We start from the raw sequence: 14,431 nt of genomic DNA, 5'->3' as shown, positions 1-14,431 counted from the left end.
GTCCTAAAGAGCACATTGTAAGTTGAAGGATGTATGTTGTGTCCCTAGGTAGTAACCACTATATTATTGGTCTTCTGGGTTATCCCATTTGCTAGATAAATAAATGTCTTTCTTTTTTTATAGGAGCAAAATGTTGCCACAGTTTTGTCTTTATAGGGATTCTTATAAACACTGATACATTTTAGGTAGAATTACTTAAAAAGAAAAATAGCACACTGAATTACACAGTAGGAACAAGCTGCCTAGTTTGCAGTGACTTAGCTTACATGGTAATATGTGTGCAGAAAGGGTGCTGGTGAAGCACAGGGATACACATGTTTCTGCAGACCTGCAGTCTCGTTCAGTTTAAGGGTTTCTTTCTTTAAAAAATATAAAGGTGTATTGTAGAGGAGGAAAGACTTGCCCCCTACTCCACAGGTCCATTACTGGGCCTAGGAAATAAAGTAACAGGCAGATTAACAGAAGAAAAGGCATAAAATTTTATTACTTTTTAATATTACATGCATGAGGACACCACAGGAAAAAAAGAAATGATTATCCAAAAAAAAGCAATGAGATTTGAAAGCTTATATGTTGTATTAATAGGGGCTAAGGAGGAGCTATACAGGTCACTCTGAGAAAAGTACATGAATGTTAGGAAGGATGAATAGGCTGTTAGAAGAATAGATGGGAAGTGTGGTAGTTTGTGACAAGGTCTATCTGGCTGTGGTGCTGACTTCATCTCCTCTCTTGTGACCTGAGTCAATCTTCCTTTGTTGATGAAACTTCCAAAGAGGGAATTAATGACAAGTGAGTTCTTTTGGAGGATCTGTCTTCACACAGATAAGGCGAGTTCAGAGATATCCTCCCCTTGCATTTGCTCTTTTTCAAGTACCTCCAGCACATAATAATCCTTATGCCCAAGCGGCAAGTTTTAGTGTGGCATATTCTGCCTCCAGTATGAATAAAAAAGTACATGGTATGACATGTTACAGAGCTTTTCCTGACATCTCTGTTGGCTAATCATCAACTGGGTCACAGAAAAAAGTTGTGGTATCATTAAGGGAGACTCTTTGAAGCCTTACTTATTTGCTTACTGGGGGGAGCTTTTAAAAGCAGGGGCACTTTTCATTCTGTAGGATGGTTAAAGCGCAGCCCTATTTCAAAGAGGATCCACATTTCTATTAACTTCCTAATTAGATTTTATATCCTGAAATCTAATTTCATGAGCAAATACTGCTCTACAGACATCTCAGCCGACTCACAGCAATGATTGATGCAATGGTAGTGAGTGAACTCTGTCCTATGCTCTCTTTTCCTCACAGCATTAGTAAAAGAAGATTGCACCTACACTGCAACTGCTTTAAGCAGTTTAGAATGAAAACAACATAAGCTTTCTCTTCAATTGAATATGTATGTTTATAACTGCACTGTGATCCACATCGGCTCTTTCTAATGACAGGCCACTTTGAGTTTATTTGGGTAACACTTCCTAAATACATTTCACTACCCTAGGCTAGTAGACTGGCAAAATGAAGAAGTTGATTCTGTGTGTGACATCTTAAAGGAAGGAAGATGCCAAAAGCATTGCAGGAAGAAATGGATCCTTAAAGATTATTACCATGGTGTCTACAAGGGTGAGAAGTAGGTGGCATAATATTCTGAGATATAAATTCTCTGAGGCAGAACATAGAATTTTACTGCCTAAATGCAATAAGATGTATTGTGGTATCAGCAAGGCCATGGAGCTCTATGTGATTAAAATAAAAAAGGATCCAAGTATCTGCCTTTAACTACTATTTAATGATAAAGACTTTTGTCTTTAGCATTTATATTGGAAGTCAAGAAAGAGGCAAGCTGCAGGCTATCTAACAATAATATGAATAATACTCATGAACAATTGTCTTTCTCTTCCTCCTTAGTTCTTATAGTCTGCTTATTCTCAAAGTCTTCTTCCTTCATCTCACTTTATATGGTAACTGAAGTATTAGTTTAAAAACTGTGTTTTACACCACATGCTGATGTGTAGTGCAGTGTTAGTCGCTCAGTCGTGTCTGACTCCTTGCAACCCCATGGACTGTAGCCCGGTGCCAGGCCCCTCTGTCCATGGAATTCTCCAGGCATACTGAAGTGTGTGCTATTTCGTCTCCAAGGGATCGATCTCCAACCCAGGGATTGAATTCGGGTCTCCTCGGTCTCCCACATTGCTGGCAGATACCTTCTGAGCTACCAGGGAAGCCTTCACATGCTGATCAAGTGAGTTTTAACATTAGATTTGCATTAGGAAAGACAACTCAAAAAAGGGGTACCATGTACCAAGATCTTTTACATGGTATCTTATTTATTTTTCATACAAAGCCTTTAAGGTACATATTATAACCCATTTACTGTTATAAAAGTGGGAAATTAAGTACTATAAGCCTCTAATAAATGTAGCCTCGTACGTAGTATTGACCTGGAACTGGCCCATCCCAGGTGATGGAGTCAAATGTTAAACATTCAGGATTTTCATTGATGGGCGGTATTCATACCACAGAAATCAGCAAGGGATCCTCCTTTCCAGTTTCCCCACTGCTCTGTAGAGGAGAAACAATCCTTTGGCCTTCTGAGGTTTTAACTGATAGCCCTGTAATAAAAGAGAGGTTAATAAGATAAAAAAAGAATTTTGCTTATTAACACAATTTATTAACATGAATACCTAAAGGATACATAGGGAATATTCAGGGAAAAATGAGTGACTCCTGAAGGTGGCTGAGAATTCAAGCTTAAATCTCATTTAATAGCTAAAGAGGAAGAAAGATGCAGGCCTCTTGGGGGATAGTTAAGGACTTCTGTGAAAGATGGACGGATCCTTGAAGAATAGATAGGAGGAATAGTTCTGAAGTTTATCTGGGGGGTGGTGTTGCTTGTATTCTCTCCTTGCTAAGAGGCTTCCCAGGTAGCGCAGATGGTAATGTGTCTGTCTGCAGTGCCGGAGACCTGGGTTTGACCCCTGGGTTGGGAAAATTCCCTGGAGAAGGAAATGGCAACCCACCCAGGTATTCTTACCTGACAAATTCCAGGGACAGAGGAGCCTGGTAGGCTACAGTGGACACAGCTGAGCAATTGCCATGCACCCACCGTGCCGAGAGTCAATCTTCTTTAGTTGATGAAACTCTTGGGAAGATTTATGATAACTAAATTTCTTCTGAAGGATCTGTCTTTAGGCAGATAGCAAAGTTCAGAGAAAGCCTCTTCTTGGATTTTCTGTTTCTTCAAGTGCCTATAGCACAATATGATGAATGTACCACAATGATGTTTCAGGATGGCGTATTCTACTACTTTTCACCTCTAAGAGAAGGTTTTCCAGCTCACCACTACCAGCTTATTTAATTCCAGAATATATATTCATCACAGTTAACACTATATACATAGAGCACATGCTTATTCCTTTCTTCCAAGTTTACATAGTCTTTGGATCCCAAAAGAATTAAGAACAGTCTATTCCAGAACTTTCTAATATACAAGTTTGTAACAGCACACAAAGTCACTCTCTTCTTGATTTCTTCTCCTATTTTTCAAATGTATTTGCCTTCCTTATTTGATAGAAAGGACTTGAGGATTGACATTATCTTATGTATTTAGCATTTTTTCCATTATGCCTACTGAGATACTTACTAGAATAACAAAATTGAGCTAGAATGTGATAGATGAAATTGCTAGAAAATATGGGATTCCCAGGTGGCTCAGTGTGGTAAAGAATTCACCTGTCAATTCAGGGAACACAGGAGTGATCCCAGGGTCGGGAAGGTTCCCTGTAGGAGGAAATTGCAATTCATTCCAGTATTCTTGCTGGGATAATCCCATGGATAGAGGAGCCTGGTTGGCTACTCTCTGTAGAGTCACAAAGAATAAGACAGGACTGAGCACACAAGCAGATGAAGATATAGTATTGTCTCTGATTATTGCCAAGTTTCACTATTAACTTAAAATGTCATCATGAGTATAGTCACATTTTATAATACTTCTATTTAATTCATAGATTATAATTATATTTTAAAATGCAATTAATAATCATTTTAATATCTAGCCTCAGGTAGCTGTAAAATGTTGTAGTATAGATACAATTATATGGAATGGTATACAGGTAAGATATTCAAATAGCCTTAAAATTTTCAAAAGAGAAAAAATAATATCTTAGACTTCAAAATAAAGAAAGATAATGAAATATTATATGGTCAACTCCCCCTATACTCCCCAACAAAAGAAAACAAAGAAATATTTTAAAATTACAAGTTAAAAAGCAGAGTTCTCAAATATTACTTTTGGTTTTTAAAAAAGCATGCTTTTTATTAAAACATTACAAAGACTCACTTAGAAATGTTCAGTCACTAATGTTGATATTTGAAAACTCACACACACACTGACACAGACACACAGAGATACACACTATACACACAGATGCACACCAAAACTAAGATTGTTATATCCCTTTTCAATTTCAGGGGAGCCTATGGTCACAGTGTAGGGAAACGTCCTTGGATTATAGGAGATGAGACTATTTCAGGACTTATGGCTGACATTGTGGGTAAGTACAAAGTAAATTTTTTCCAAAAAACTCATAAAGACATAATCATTTGGTTATACACATAGGTTATTAGACAAACATTTTATTGAAGAACATCCTGATTTTTTATTTTAATCTATAATACTAAAGAGTAAATGTGCTTTTAACTGAGACTCGATTGCTAAAGTTTTTTTTTTTTTCTTATATATTCTAAGGCTATTGTTTACTCATCAATGAAAAACATCTGCACTTATAATTAAGGAAATTTCATAGAAATGAACTTCAATTAATTTTCTAAGAGTTTATTATACGGTAAAATAAACATTAACCTTCACATGCTAAAGGCCTAAGACACCAATATGTTTAGGGTCATTTCAACTTAATCTGTGATGATCTTTTAAAATTAGGCTGAGTGCTGTTGAAAATAATATTGATGCTGTATTTTCAGTCTATGATGTATTTCCTAAAGTGAGTTCTATATACTGTTGGTAAAGCTATTCAATATAGTTTTAAATGGTAAATGTGTTATCATATTGAAAAAAATTATTTGTTTAATAGGGTAGATTATTCAGCATTGCTTAAAGAAGTCTTATATGAAATTTAAGGTATTAAACTATATATATATGTGTGTGTGTGTATACATATATACATATACACACATATCTATCCCATAGTATCTCCTATATAAAGACACTTCTTTAAGATCAGGAAAATAAATATCTTCCCTAAAATATACAAATAACCACAGAGAATTAAACAAAGTGAGGAGACAGAGGAATATTTTCCAAAAAACGGCAGGAAACTGCAAAGAACTAAGTGAAGTGTTAATAAATAATCTACTCAATAAAAAATGCAAAGTAATGATTATAAAGATGCTCAATTAATTCAGGAAAATGGGTGAAAATAATGAGGAGTTAAACAAAGAGTTAGAAAACATAAAGAAGAACCAAATGGAGCCAAAGGAAACAACTGAAATAAACTAGAAGGAATCAACAATAGAGTAGATGATACAGAGGAATGTATCAGTGAACTGGAAAACAGAGTAGTAAAAATTACTCCAGCTAAGCAGAAAAGCAGAATAAAGAATTGAAAAAGAGGGACAGTTTAAGAGATATCTGGGACAATATCAAGTATACTAACATTCACATTATAAGGGTCCCAGAAGGAGAAGAAAGGGGCAGAGAAGTTATTACAAGTGATGATTCCTGAAAACCTCCCTAACCTGAGAAAGGAAACAGACATCCAGGTCCAGGAATCACAGAGGGTCCCAAATAAGCTCAGCCCACAGAGGTCCACACCAAAACATATTTGTAATTAAAAAGTCAACAAAATAAAGAGAAAATCTTAAAAAAGCAGCGAGGGAAAAGCAATTTATTATACATAAGAGAACTCCAAAAAAAACAGTAGCTGACTTTCCAGCAGAAACTCTGCAGGCCAGAAGGGAGTGGCATGATATATTTAAAGTGGTGAAAATAAAAAAAGCCTACAACCAAGAATACCCTGCTTGGCATGACTATCATTCAAATTTGAAAGAGAGTGAAGGCATTTCACAAATAAGCAAATGCTAGAAGAATTCAGCACCACTAAATATGCTTTACAGGAAATGTTAATGAGACTTCTGTAGGTGGGAAGAAAAGGCCACAAGTAGAAATACAAAAATTATAAAAGGAAAAATGTCTCTTTTTTAAATGTCCTATACACAGTATTCATTTGTTCTGTAATGATTCACATTTTAAATAGTGCCTTCTGACAACATGCCAGTTGGCTCTTCTTTAGTAGGGTAATAAGAATAGCAGTTCACATTCAAGGTGGAGGTATCACCAGACCACAGGAGAAGGGTAAGCAGAGACCCTCTGGGCATGTTGCGGGCATGTTGTCTAGGGCAGAGGATTTCTAAAGGAAGGAAACAGGAGAGACTGGGAGAAAGAACACCCTTGTATTTGCAGAAGTCATTACTCTTTCTAAGTAGTGGTCATATTAGCTTTGCCGGTAACCCCATGTAGGGAGAAGAGGAAGAAAGCAGCATATCTTGCTTTAGATGCTTGGTTGGGGTGTTGCCTGCGAGAAGGAAGCTTATGGACACATTTGACAAGAGACTAGCACCCACATCTATCAGGTGAAGCTTCCTCAATCCTCAGCCACCATTCATACCCTCTGTACTGACAGCAAGACAGGGAAGAAAGCTTTAGCTTTCGTTCCGTGTTTAGCAAGGAGAGATTCAAAATTATCATAGTCAAAACAATTTATGTTAATATAGTTTGTAAACAGACCACAAATAATTTAGGAACTCTATGTTTCTAACTTCTTCTCATGTATTTCTGGGACTCATCCCAGCATAAGGACAGTCTTCTGTCCCAAATAGACCCCCAAAAATAGATCCACAGGAAATGACTTTGCATTTTCAGTTCAGTTCAGTTCAGTCATTCAAGCATGTCCAACTCTTTGGGACCCAATGGACTGCAGCACGCCAGGCTTCCCTGTCCATCACCAACTCCCGGAGTTTACTCAAACTCGTGTCCATTGAGTCAGTGATGCCATCAAACCATCTCATCCTCTGTCATCCCCTTTTCCTCCCACCTTCAATCTTTCCTAGCATCAAGGTCTTTTCAAATGAATCAGCTCTTCGTATCAGGTGGCCAAAGTATTGGAGTTTCAGATTCAGCATCAGTCCTTCCAATGAACACCCAGGACTGATTTCCTTTAGGATGGACTGGTTGGATGTCCCTGCAGTCCAAGGGATTCTCAAGAGTCTTCTCCAACACCACAGTTCAAAAGCATCAATTCTTCGGTGTTCAGCTTTCTTTAAAGCTGCCTAAAGTTTCTGGCTTCCCAAAAAGCCTCAACACGATCGAGAACCAGATGACTCCAGATGGCTCAGTCTGGGCTCAGAGCCACCCCCCAAGTTTAAATATTCAGTTGACTATGAATTAGAAGTGATAATACCTGAAAACCTCCCTAACTTGGAAAAAGAAACAGACATCCAGGTCTATATAGCAACTGTGTTAAGCATGAATGAGCATAGAACACACTCATTCTTAACATAGCCCAAACTGCTAGACTTTTAAGGAAAATAAGTTCTTAGTTTAGGAACTATATGAATATGTAACCTGTTCTATTAAAAAAGTTAACATAAATAAATAAATAAGCACCTAGATAAAAAGGTTGCAAGCAAAAGCAAACTCTGTTTGCTGCTATTTATTTTTGAATAATCACTACAGTATACACATTTCTACCTCTTTTATGTAGTTATATTACAGGATCAGAATATCAGTTTCTAGTTTAAAATAAGAGGCTAAGTACAAACTGAAATGTTCCCTTCTGTTCTAAACACAGAAAAATAGAAAAAAAATTAGATTAACAAGCATATAGCAACACTTAAAAATTAAAAAGAAATCTTTATTGATCAGAAATATAGTATTTGCTGAAGACAGAAGTACTTGGAAGCTGGAAGCACAGTATTTGAGGAGTAGTGCGTGGAGCCAGCATGAGTATGTAGGGTCTGAGTGCAGGACTCGCACAAAGAAGCCCCAGGGTGAATCTACAGAGCTCTGGATGCTTGGGACTCAAACCCAAAGTCAGGACATTTTAACCAGGGTGGCTAAAGGTGAAAGCTTAGCGTCTCCTTCCAAACCAGTCAGGATCTTGGGAGCACAGAGCACTTGATCAGACTGCCAGCATAACCCAGAGGATATGTATACGTATGTGTATAGTGTTATGGAGAGGATTCTCACCTGAACAATCCTGGATAGCATTTATAAGTGTTTTGCCTAGTTGTCTGATAATGCTTTTAATCTGTGTTCATTTCTTTGAAGCCAATTATATTCATTCAAATGCCTAACATGTAAATCTAAAAAAAAAAAAATACTCAAAAAATCCTGAACTAATTTGACCTGAGCATTTATATTTTCCTTAGATGTGGACTGTTTTTTCTTTGCTAGATTTGCTTTCAGAACATAAATTGCATTCTAATTCTATTATTTTGTGATTAATATTTATCATGCTCTAAAGAGGAGTTAGGGTGGTAGGCCAGGGAAGTGGTAAGGCAATTATTTAGTGAGATTTATAAAACCCATAAAACTTGCAAAAAGATTTCCTTTCACCATTTAAAACTTTATAGCCCCACTGCATCTTATTAAATGAGCATGCATTTTGTTGCCCAGCAAATATGTATATGTCACAAAGATCAATGAAATTTCAAACCAGCCCACCTCTCATTATTGTTAATAAGATTATTAAAAAAAGAATAAGTATTTAGATTACTTAGATAAGTAACAAAATTGAACTTATTAAAAATGTTTTAAACAATAATTATCAGTTCTAGTTTTAGGGATTTTTGTGTGTCTTTGAAATACCACACAAAGGCATGTGACATATATGGGATAAACTTAATTTTATATGGAACTCAGTAAACAGTATATGTACTATTTATTTTATATATATATATATATATATATATATATATATATATATTTCTCAAAGTTTCAAGCCTTAATACGACAATCGAATTATCATATTTAACTGGAAATATTATCAGTGCATCATTAAATCTAAAGTAGCTTCTTTATTTTAATGATTATTTTATTAAATGTCTATTTTGTTCTCTACAATGTATGTTTTATCGGGAGAAATAATTCTACCTTTTTTGTTGTTGTTGTTGACAGTAGCTGCAAAAGAGGACTATGAGCATGATTTTAAAAGCTCGTTTTTTAAATTTTTTTTCAGTAGCTAATACCTATCCCCCAATTTATTTACTTTTAAAATTGTATATATTACAATTTTATATTACCATCAAATAAATGGTTCTTAATTTAAGTTTAAAAATGAATGAGTTTACTTTGTTTGCCTTAGTAGGAACTGATTCTTTTATAAGGTATTTGTGTATGTGTTCATGTTTGTCTTTTTTGCTGAAAATCCCAGGTTTCCTTTTTGCCTTGGTTACTAGTACGTTCTGAGAAAATCTGATAGAATGAAGTACCAGAAACATTTAATAGCTTCTAATTTGTTTCCCATGAGCATATATTGTACTTTGTTGTAATTTTTAAAAATCATTCTTTCTCACCTTAAATGCAAGACACCTAATATCCTCTTTGGAGGTAGATATTATATAAATTAAAAAAAAAATTAAATTATATGGTAACTACAGAAGACAGGAGCAAAAGTCAAATTGATTTTTGCTACTTGTGGGATGTCGAAATGAGTCAGGAGCAAACAGACAAGCTATAAGTTTTGGACTACGATTGAATCTTCCAGGTTCTTAAAACCACAGCCTTTATTTTGTCATAATACTTCTGAAAAAGAAGAAACAGGAGGATAATAAAAATTATTATGGGTACAAACTGATAGAGTGAATAGAGAGGAGAAAGAGGTAATGAGCAATCCTATTTACTCATAGAGAAAATAATTCCCATTTCATATGGGATGAAAAACTTTTAATAAAACATTTATATATATGTTGTCAAACATATACATATTTCACTTTTCATATATATAAAAACAAATGAAGCTTATCACATACATATTACATGCCTTTGTATGGTATTTCAAAGACACAAAAGTCTCTAAAGGTAGAACTGCAAAACATGGAATAACTTTCCCTTATAATTAATGTCACATTATCAGGATGCTAGAAATAGAATTGCTGAGGAATATTATTAATATTATTATTAAGCCTACTTCTCCCTGGGTACATAAACATTACAGAGGACTAGATATATTCATTTTGGCTTATAAAACTATTGTAATATGAACATAAATTTGCTTTATGAAACTTGAGGTTGACCCTCTGAGAGGTAATATCCCTGGGAGCTCTCTCCAAATAGCCATGAATCATCAAGCACACTCGAGACACCACTAAGGACCCCAGGAATTTGCTACTTGTAAAATGGAGTGGAAAGCTCTCATATTAGCTTAACTGCAAACCTTAGAACAAAACAACATTTGCATCTGCTTAATAAAATATACAGAACGTGGCATGGCAGTTATGAGAACCTTCTTATCAAACACTAAGCAGCTAGGGACCCTGTCATTCTTATTTTGCAAAACATTTGAAATTAAATGAGGATGAGAAAGATGCAGAAGGATATTAGTAATGAACATGGGCTTCCTATATTTGACGTACAGAGAGCAGATAACATGGACAACACTTGGCAAATGTTATCTTGAACAAAGATTTTATTTATTTATTTTTCTGAAAGAGAAAGATTTTTGTCTCCTACTTCCTATCTGTGACAAGTTAGTTCATCTGCTTGCACATTAGTTTCCTCATTGATAAAAGTGGAAAATAAAGTAGATACCTTATTGGATTACTGTGAAGATAATATAAGTCACACTAGAAGTGTTGGCACATAATAAGGGCTCAATGGACATTAGTGTGCTAGGTATGGATAGAAGAAGGTAGTGCTTGCATATAAGTTTCACCTTCTGGTAGAGCAAAAAATTGTGTTCAATAAATAAACAAGCAGTTCTCACTCTTCAAATGAGAACCCTGTCTCACACATATCTTAGATGAAATAATTCAAATTTTTACACTTACTGCAGTGACTTGTACATGATCTTCTAAAGTAAAGTGAAAATGAAAGTTGCTCGGTTGTATCCAACTCTTTGTGACCCTGTGGGCTATACATTCCATGGAATTCTCTAGGCCAGAATACTGAAGTGGATAGCTTTTCCCTTCTCCAGGGACTCTTCCCAATCCAGGCATAGAACCCAGGTCTCATGCATTGCAGGCAGATTCTTTACCAGCTAAGCCACAAGGGAAGCCAAGGAAAACTGGAGAGGGTAGCCTATCCCTTCTCTAGCAGATCTTCCAGACCCAGGGGTCTCCTGAAATGCAGGCAGATTATTTACCAACTCAGCTATCAGGGAAGCCCATCTTCTAAAGTAAAGACTCTTTCAAATCCTGATAAGATTTCAGGAAGTTTTTTAAGAAATCCTTGGCCTCCAATAATGTAGTACTTTCATTTGTAATTTTTATAAATTATAGTCAGATGAATAAAGAAAAGCAAAATATTAGTGTTAGTTGCTCAGCCATGTCCAACTCTTTGTGACCACGTGGACTATAACTGGCAAGGATCCTCTGTCTATGGAATTTTTCAGGCAAGAATACTGGAATGTCCATTCCCTTCTCTAGGGGATCTTCCTAACTCAGGGATCAAACCCTGGTCTCCTGTATTGCAGGTGGATATTTTACCATTTGAGCCACTAGGTGATGGAATATTATTCAGCCATAAAGAATAATGGAATAATGCCTTCTGCAGGGTGTGCATGGACCTAGGACATATTATACTTAATGAAATAAGTCATACAGATAAAGACAAATACTGAATATTATATGGTAACAAGCAAATTTGTCCTTGGAGTACAGAAAGAAGCAGGGCAAAGGCAATAGGGTTTCGTGAAGCAAACGCACTGGTCACAGCAAACACCCTCTTCCAACAACACAAGAGAAGACTCTACACATGGACATCACCAGATGGTCAACATCGAAATCAGATTGATTATATTCTTTGCAGCCAAAGATGGAGAAGCTCTTTACAGTCAGCAAAAACAAGACCGGGAGGCGACTGTGGCTCAGATCATGAACTCCTTATTGCCAAATTCAGACTGAAATTGAAGAAAGTAGGGAAAACCACTAGACCATACAGGTATGACCTAAATCAAATCCCATATGATTATACACTGGAAGTGACAAATAGATTCAAATGATTAGATCTGATAGAGTGCCTGAAGAACTATGGACAGAGATTCATAACATTGTATAGCAGGCAGTGATCAAGACCATCCCCAAGATAAAGAAATGCAAAAAGACAAAATGGTTGTCTGAGGAGGCCTTACAAATAGCTGTGAAAAGAAGAGAACTGAAAGGCAAAGGAGAAAAGGAAAGATATACCCATTTGAATGCAGAGTTCCAAAGAATAGCAAGGAGAGATAAGAAAGCCTCCCTCATTGATCAATGCAAAGAAATAGAGGAAATCAATAAAATGGGAAAGACTAGAGATCTCTTCGGAGAAGGCAATGGCACCCCACTCCAGTACTCTTACCTGGAAAATCCCATGGACAGAGGAGCCTGGTAGGCTGCAGTCCAGGGGGTCGAGAAGAGTCCATACGACTGATCAACTTCACTTTCACTTTTCACTTTCATCCATTGGAGAAGGAAATGGCAACCCACTCCAGCGTTCTTGCCTGGAGAATCCGAGGGACGGGGGAGCCTGGTGGGCTGCCGTCCATTGGGTCGCACAGAGTCAGACACGACTGAAGCAACTTAGCAGCAGCAGCAGCAGAGATCTCTTCAAGAAAATTAGAGATACCAAGGGAACATTTCATGCAAAGATGGGCTCAATAAAGGACAGAAATGGTATGGACCTAACAGAAGCAGAAGATATTAGTTTTGCCAAATATCAAAATGAATCCACCACAGGTATACATGTGTTCCCCATCCTGAACCAAACTAATACAATTATGTAAAGTTTAAAAATAAAATAAAATTTAAAAAAAAATTAATTAATTAAAAAAAGAGAAGATATTAAGAAGAGGTGGCAAGAAAAAAACAGAATAACTACACAAAAATAGAGCTTCACAACCCAGATAATCACGTGGTGTGATCACTCACCTAGAGCCAGACATCCTGGAATGCAAAGTCAAGCGGGCCTTAGGGAGCATCACTGCAAACAAAACTAGTGGAGGTAATGGAATTCCCATTGAGCTATTTCAAATCCTGAAAGATGATGCTGTGAAAGTGCTTCACTCAATATGCCAGCAACTTTGGAAAACTCAGCAGTGGCCACAGGACTGGAAAAGGTCAGATTTCATTCCAATCCCAAAGAAAGGCAATGCCAAAGAATTATCAAACTACCACACAATTGCACTCATCTCACATGCTAGTAACTGCTACTGCTACTGCTAAGTCGCTTCAGTCGTGTCCGACTCTGTGCGACTACAGAGACGGCAGCCCACCAGACTTCCCCGTCCCTGAGATTCTCTAGGCAAGAACACTGGAGTGGGTTGCCATTTCCTTCTCCAATGCTAAAAGTGAAAAGTGAAAGTGAAGTCACTCAGTCGTGTCCGACTCTAGCGACCTCGTGGACTGCAGCCTACCAGGCTCCTCCGTCCATGGGATTTTCCAGGCAAAAGTACTGGAGTGGGGTGCCATTGCCTTCTCCACACACTAGTAAAGAAATGCTCAAAATTCTCCAAGCCAGGCTTCAACAGTATGTGAACCATGAATTTCCAGATATTCAAGCTAGATTTAGAAAAGGCAGAGGAACCAGAGATCAAATTGCCAGCATCCACCGAATCATCAAAAAAGCAAGAGTTCCAGAGAAACATCTATTTCTGCTTTATTGTCTATGCCAAAGGCTTTGACTGTGTGGATCACAACAAAATGTGGAAAATTCTTAAAGAGATGGGAATACCAGACCACCTGGCCTGCCTCTTGAGAAATCTGTATGCAGGTCAGGAAGTAACAGTTAGAACTGGACATGGAAAAACAGAGTGGTTCCAAATCGGGAAAGGAATACGTCAAGGTTGAATACTTTCACCCTGCTGATTTAACTTATATGCAGAGTACATCATGAGAAATGCTGGGCTGGATGAAGCACAAGCTGGAATCAAGATTGCCAGGAGAAATATCAATTATCTCAGATATGCAGATGACACCACCCTTATGGCAGAAAGCGAAGAAGAGGAGCCTGGTGGGCTGCAGTCCATGGGGTTGCAAAGAGTCGGACACAACTGAGTGACAAAGCACAATCTAAAAAATAGTGCAAAAGATGGTATATGCAAAACAGAAACAGACTCAGGGATGTAGAAAAGAAATAGTGGCTTCCAAAGGGGAGAGGGAAGTGAGGGGAGGAAATTAGGGCAGTTACAAACCACTATGTATAAAATAGATAGCAATAAGGATATATT

The 14,431-nt window shown here is 37.0% G+C and overlaps 1 protein-coding gene across 2 annotated transcripts in view; it reads left to right on the top strand.

Annotated features, from left to right (window-relative positions):
• The window catches only part of KYNU (kynureninase), a 121,409-nt gene that overhangs the window by 30,783 nt on the left and 76,195 nt on the right, over window positions 1–14,431 (top strand). For both annotated transcript variants that reach the window (XM_027561643.1, XM_027561635.1), the window contains one exon: window positions 4,464–4,546. In XM_027561643.1, coding sequence (XP_027417444.1) covers window positions 4,464–4,546 — 83 coding nt within the window. The remainder of the gene's footprint in view (window positions 1–4,463; window positions 4,547–14,431) is intronic.

This window comes from Bos indicus x Bos taurus, chromosome 2 (genome assembly GCF_003369695.1).
Source record: "Bos indicus x Bos taurus breed Angus x Brahman F1 hybrid chromosome 2, Bos_hybrid_MaternalHap_v2.0, whole genome shotgun sequence".
NCBI lineage: Eukaryota > Metazoa > Chordata > Mammalia > Artiodactyla > Bovidae > Bos > Bos indicus x Bos taurus.
Note: the sequence above shows the minus strand (reverse complement) of the source record. Positions and strands in the feature narration are given on the sequence as shown.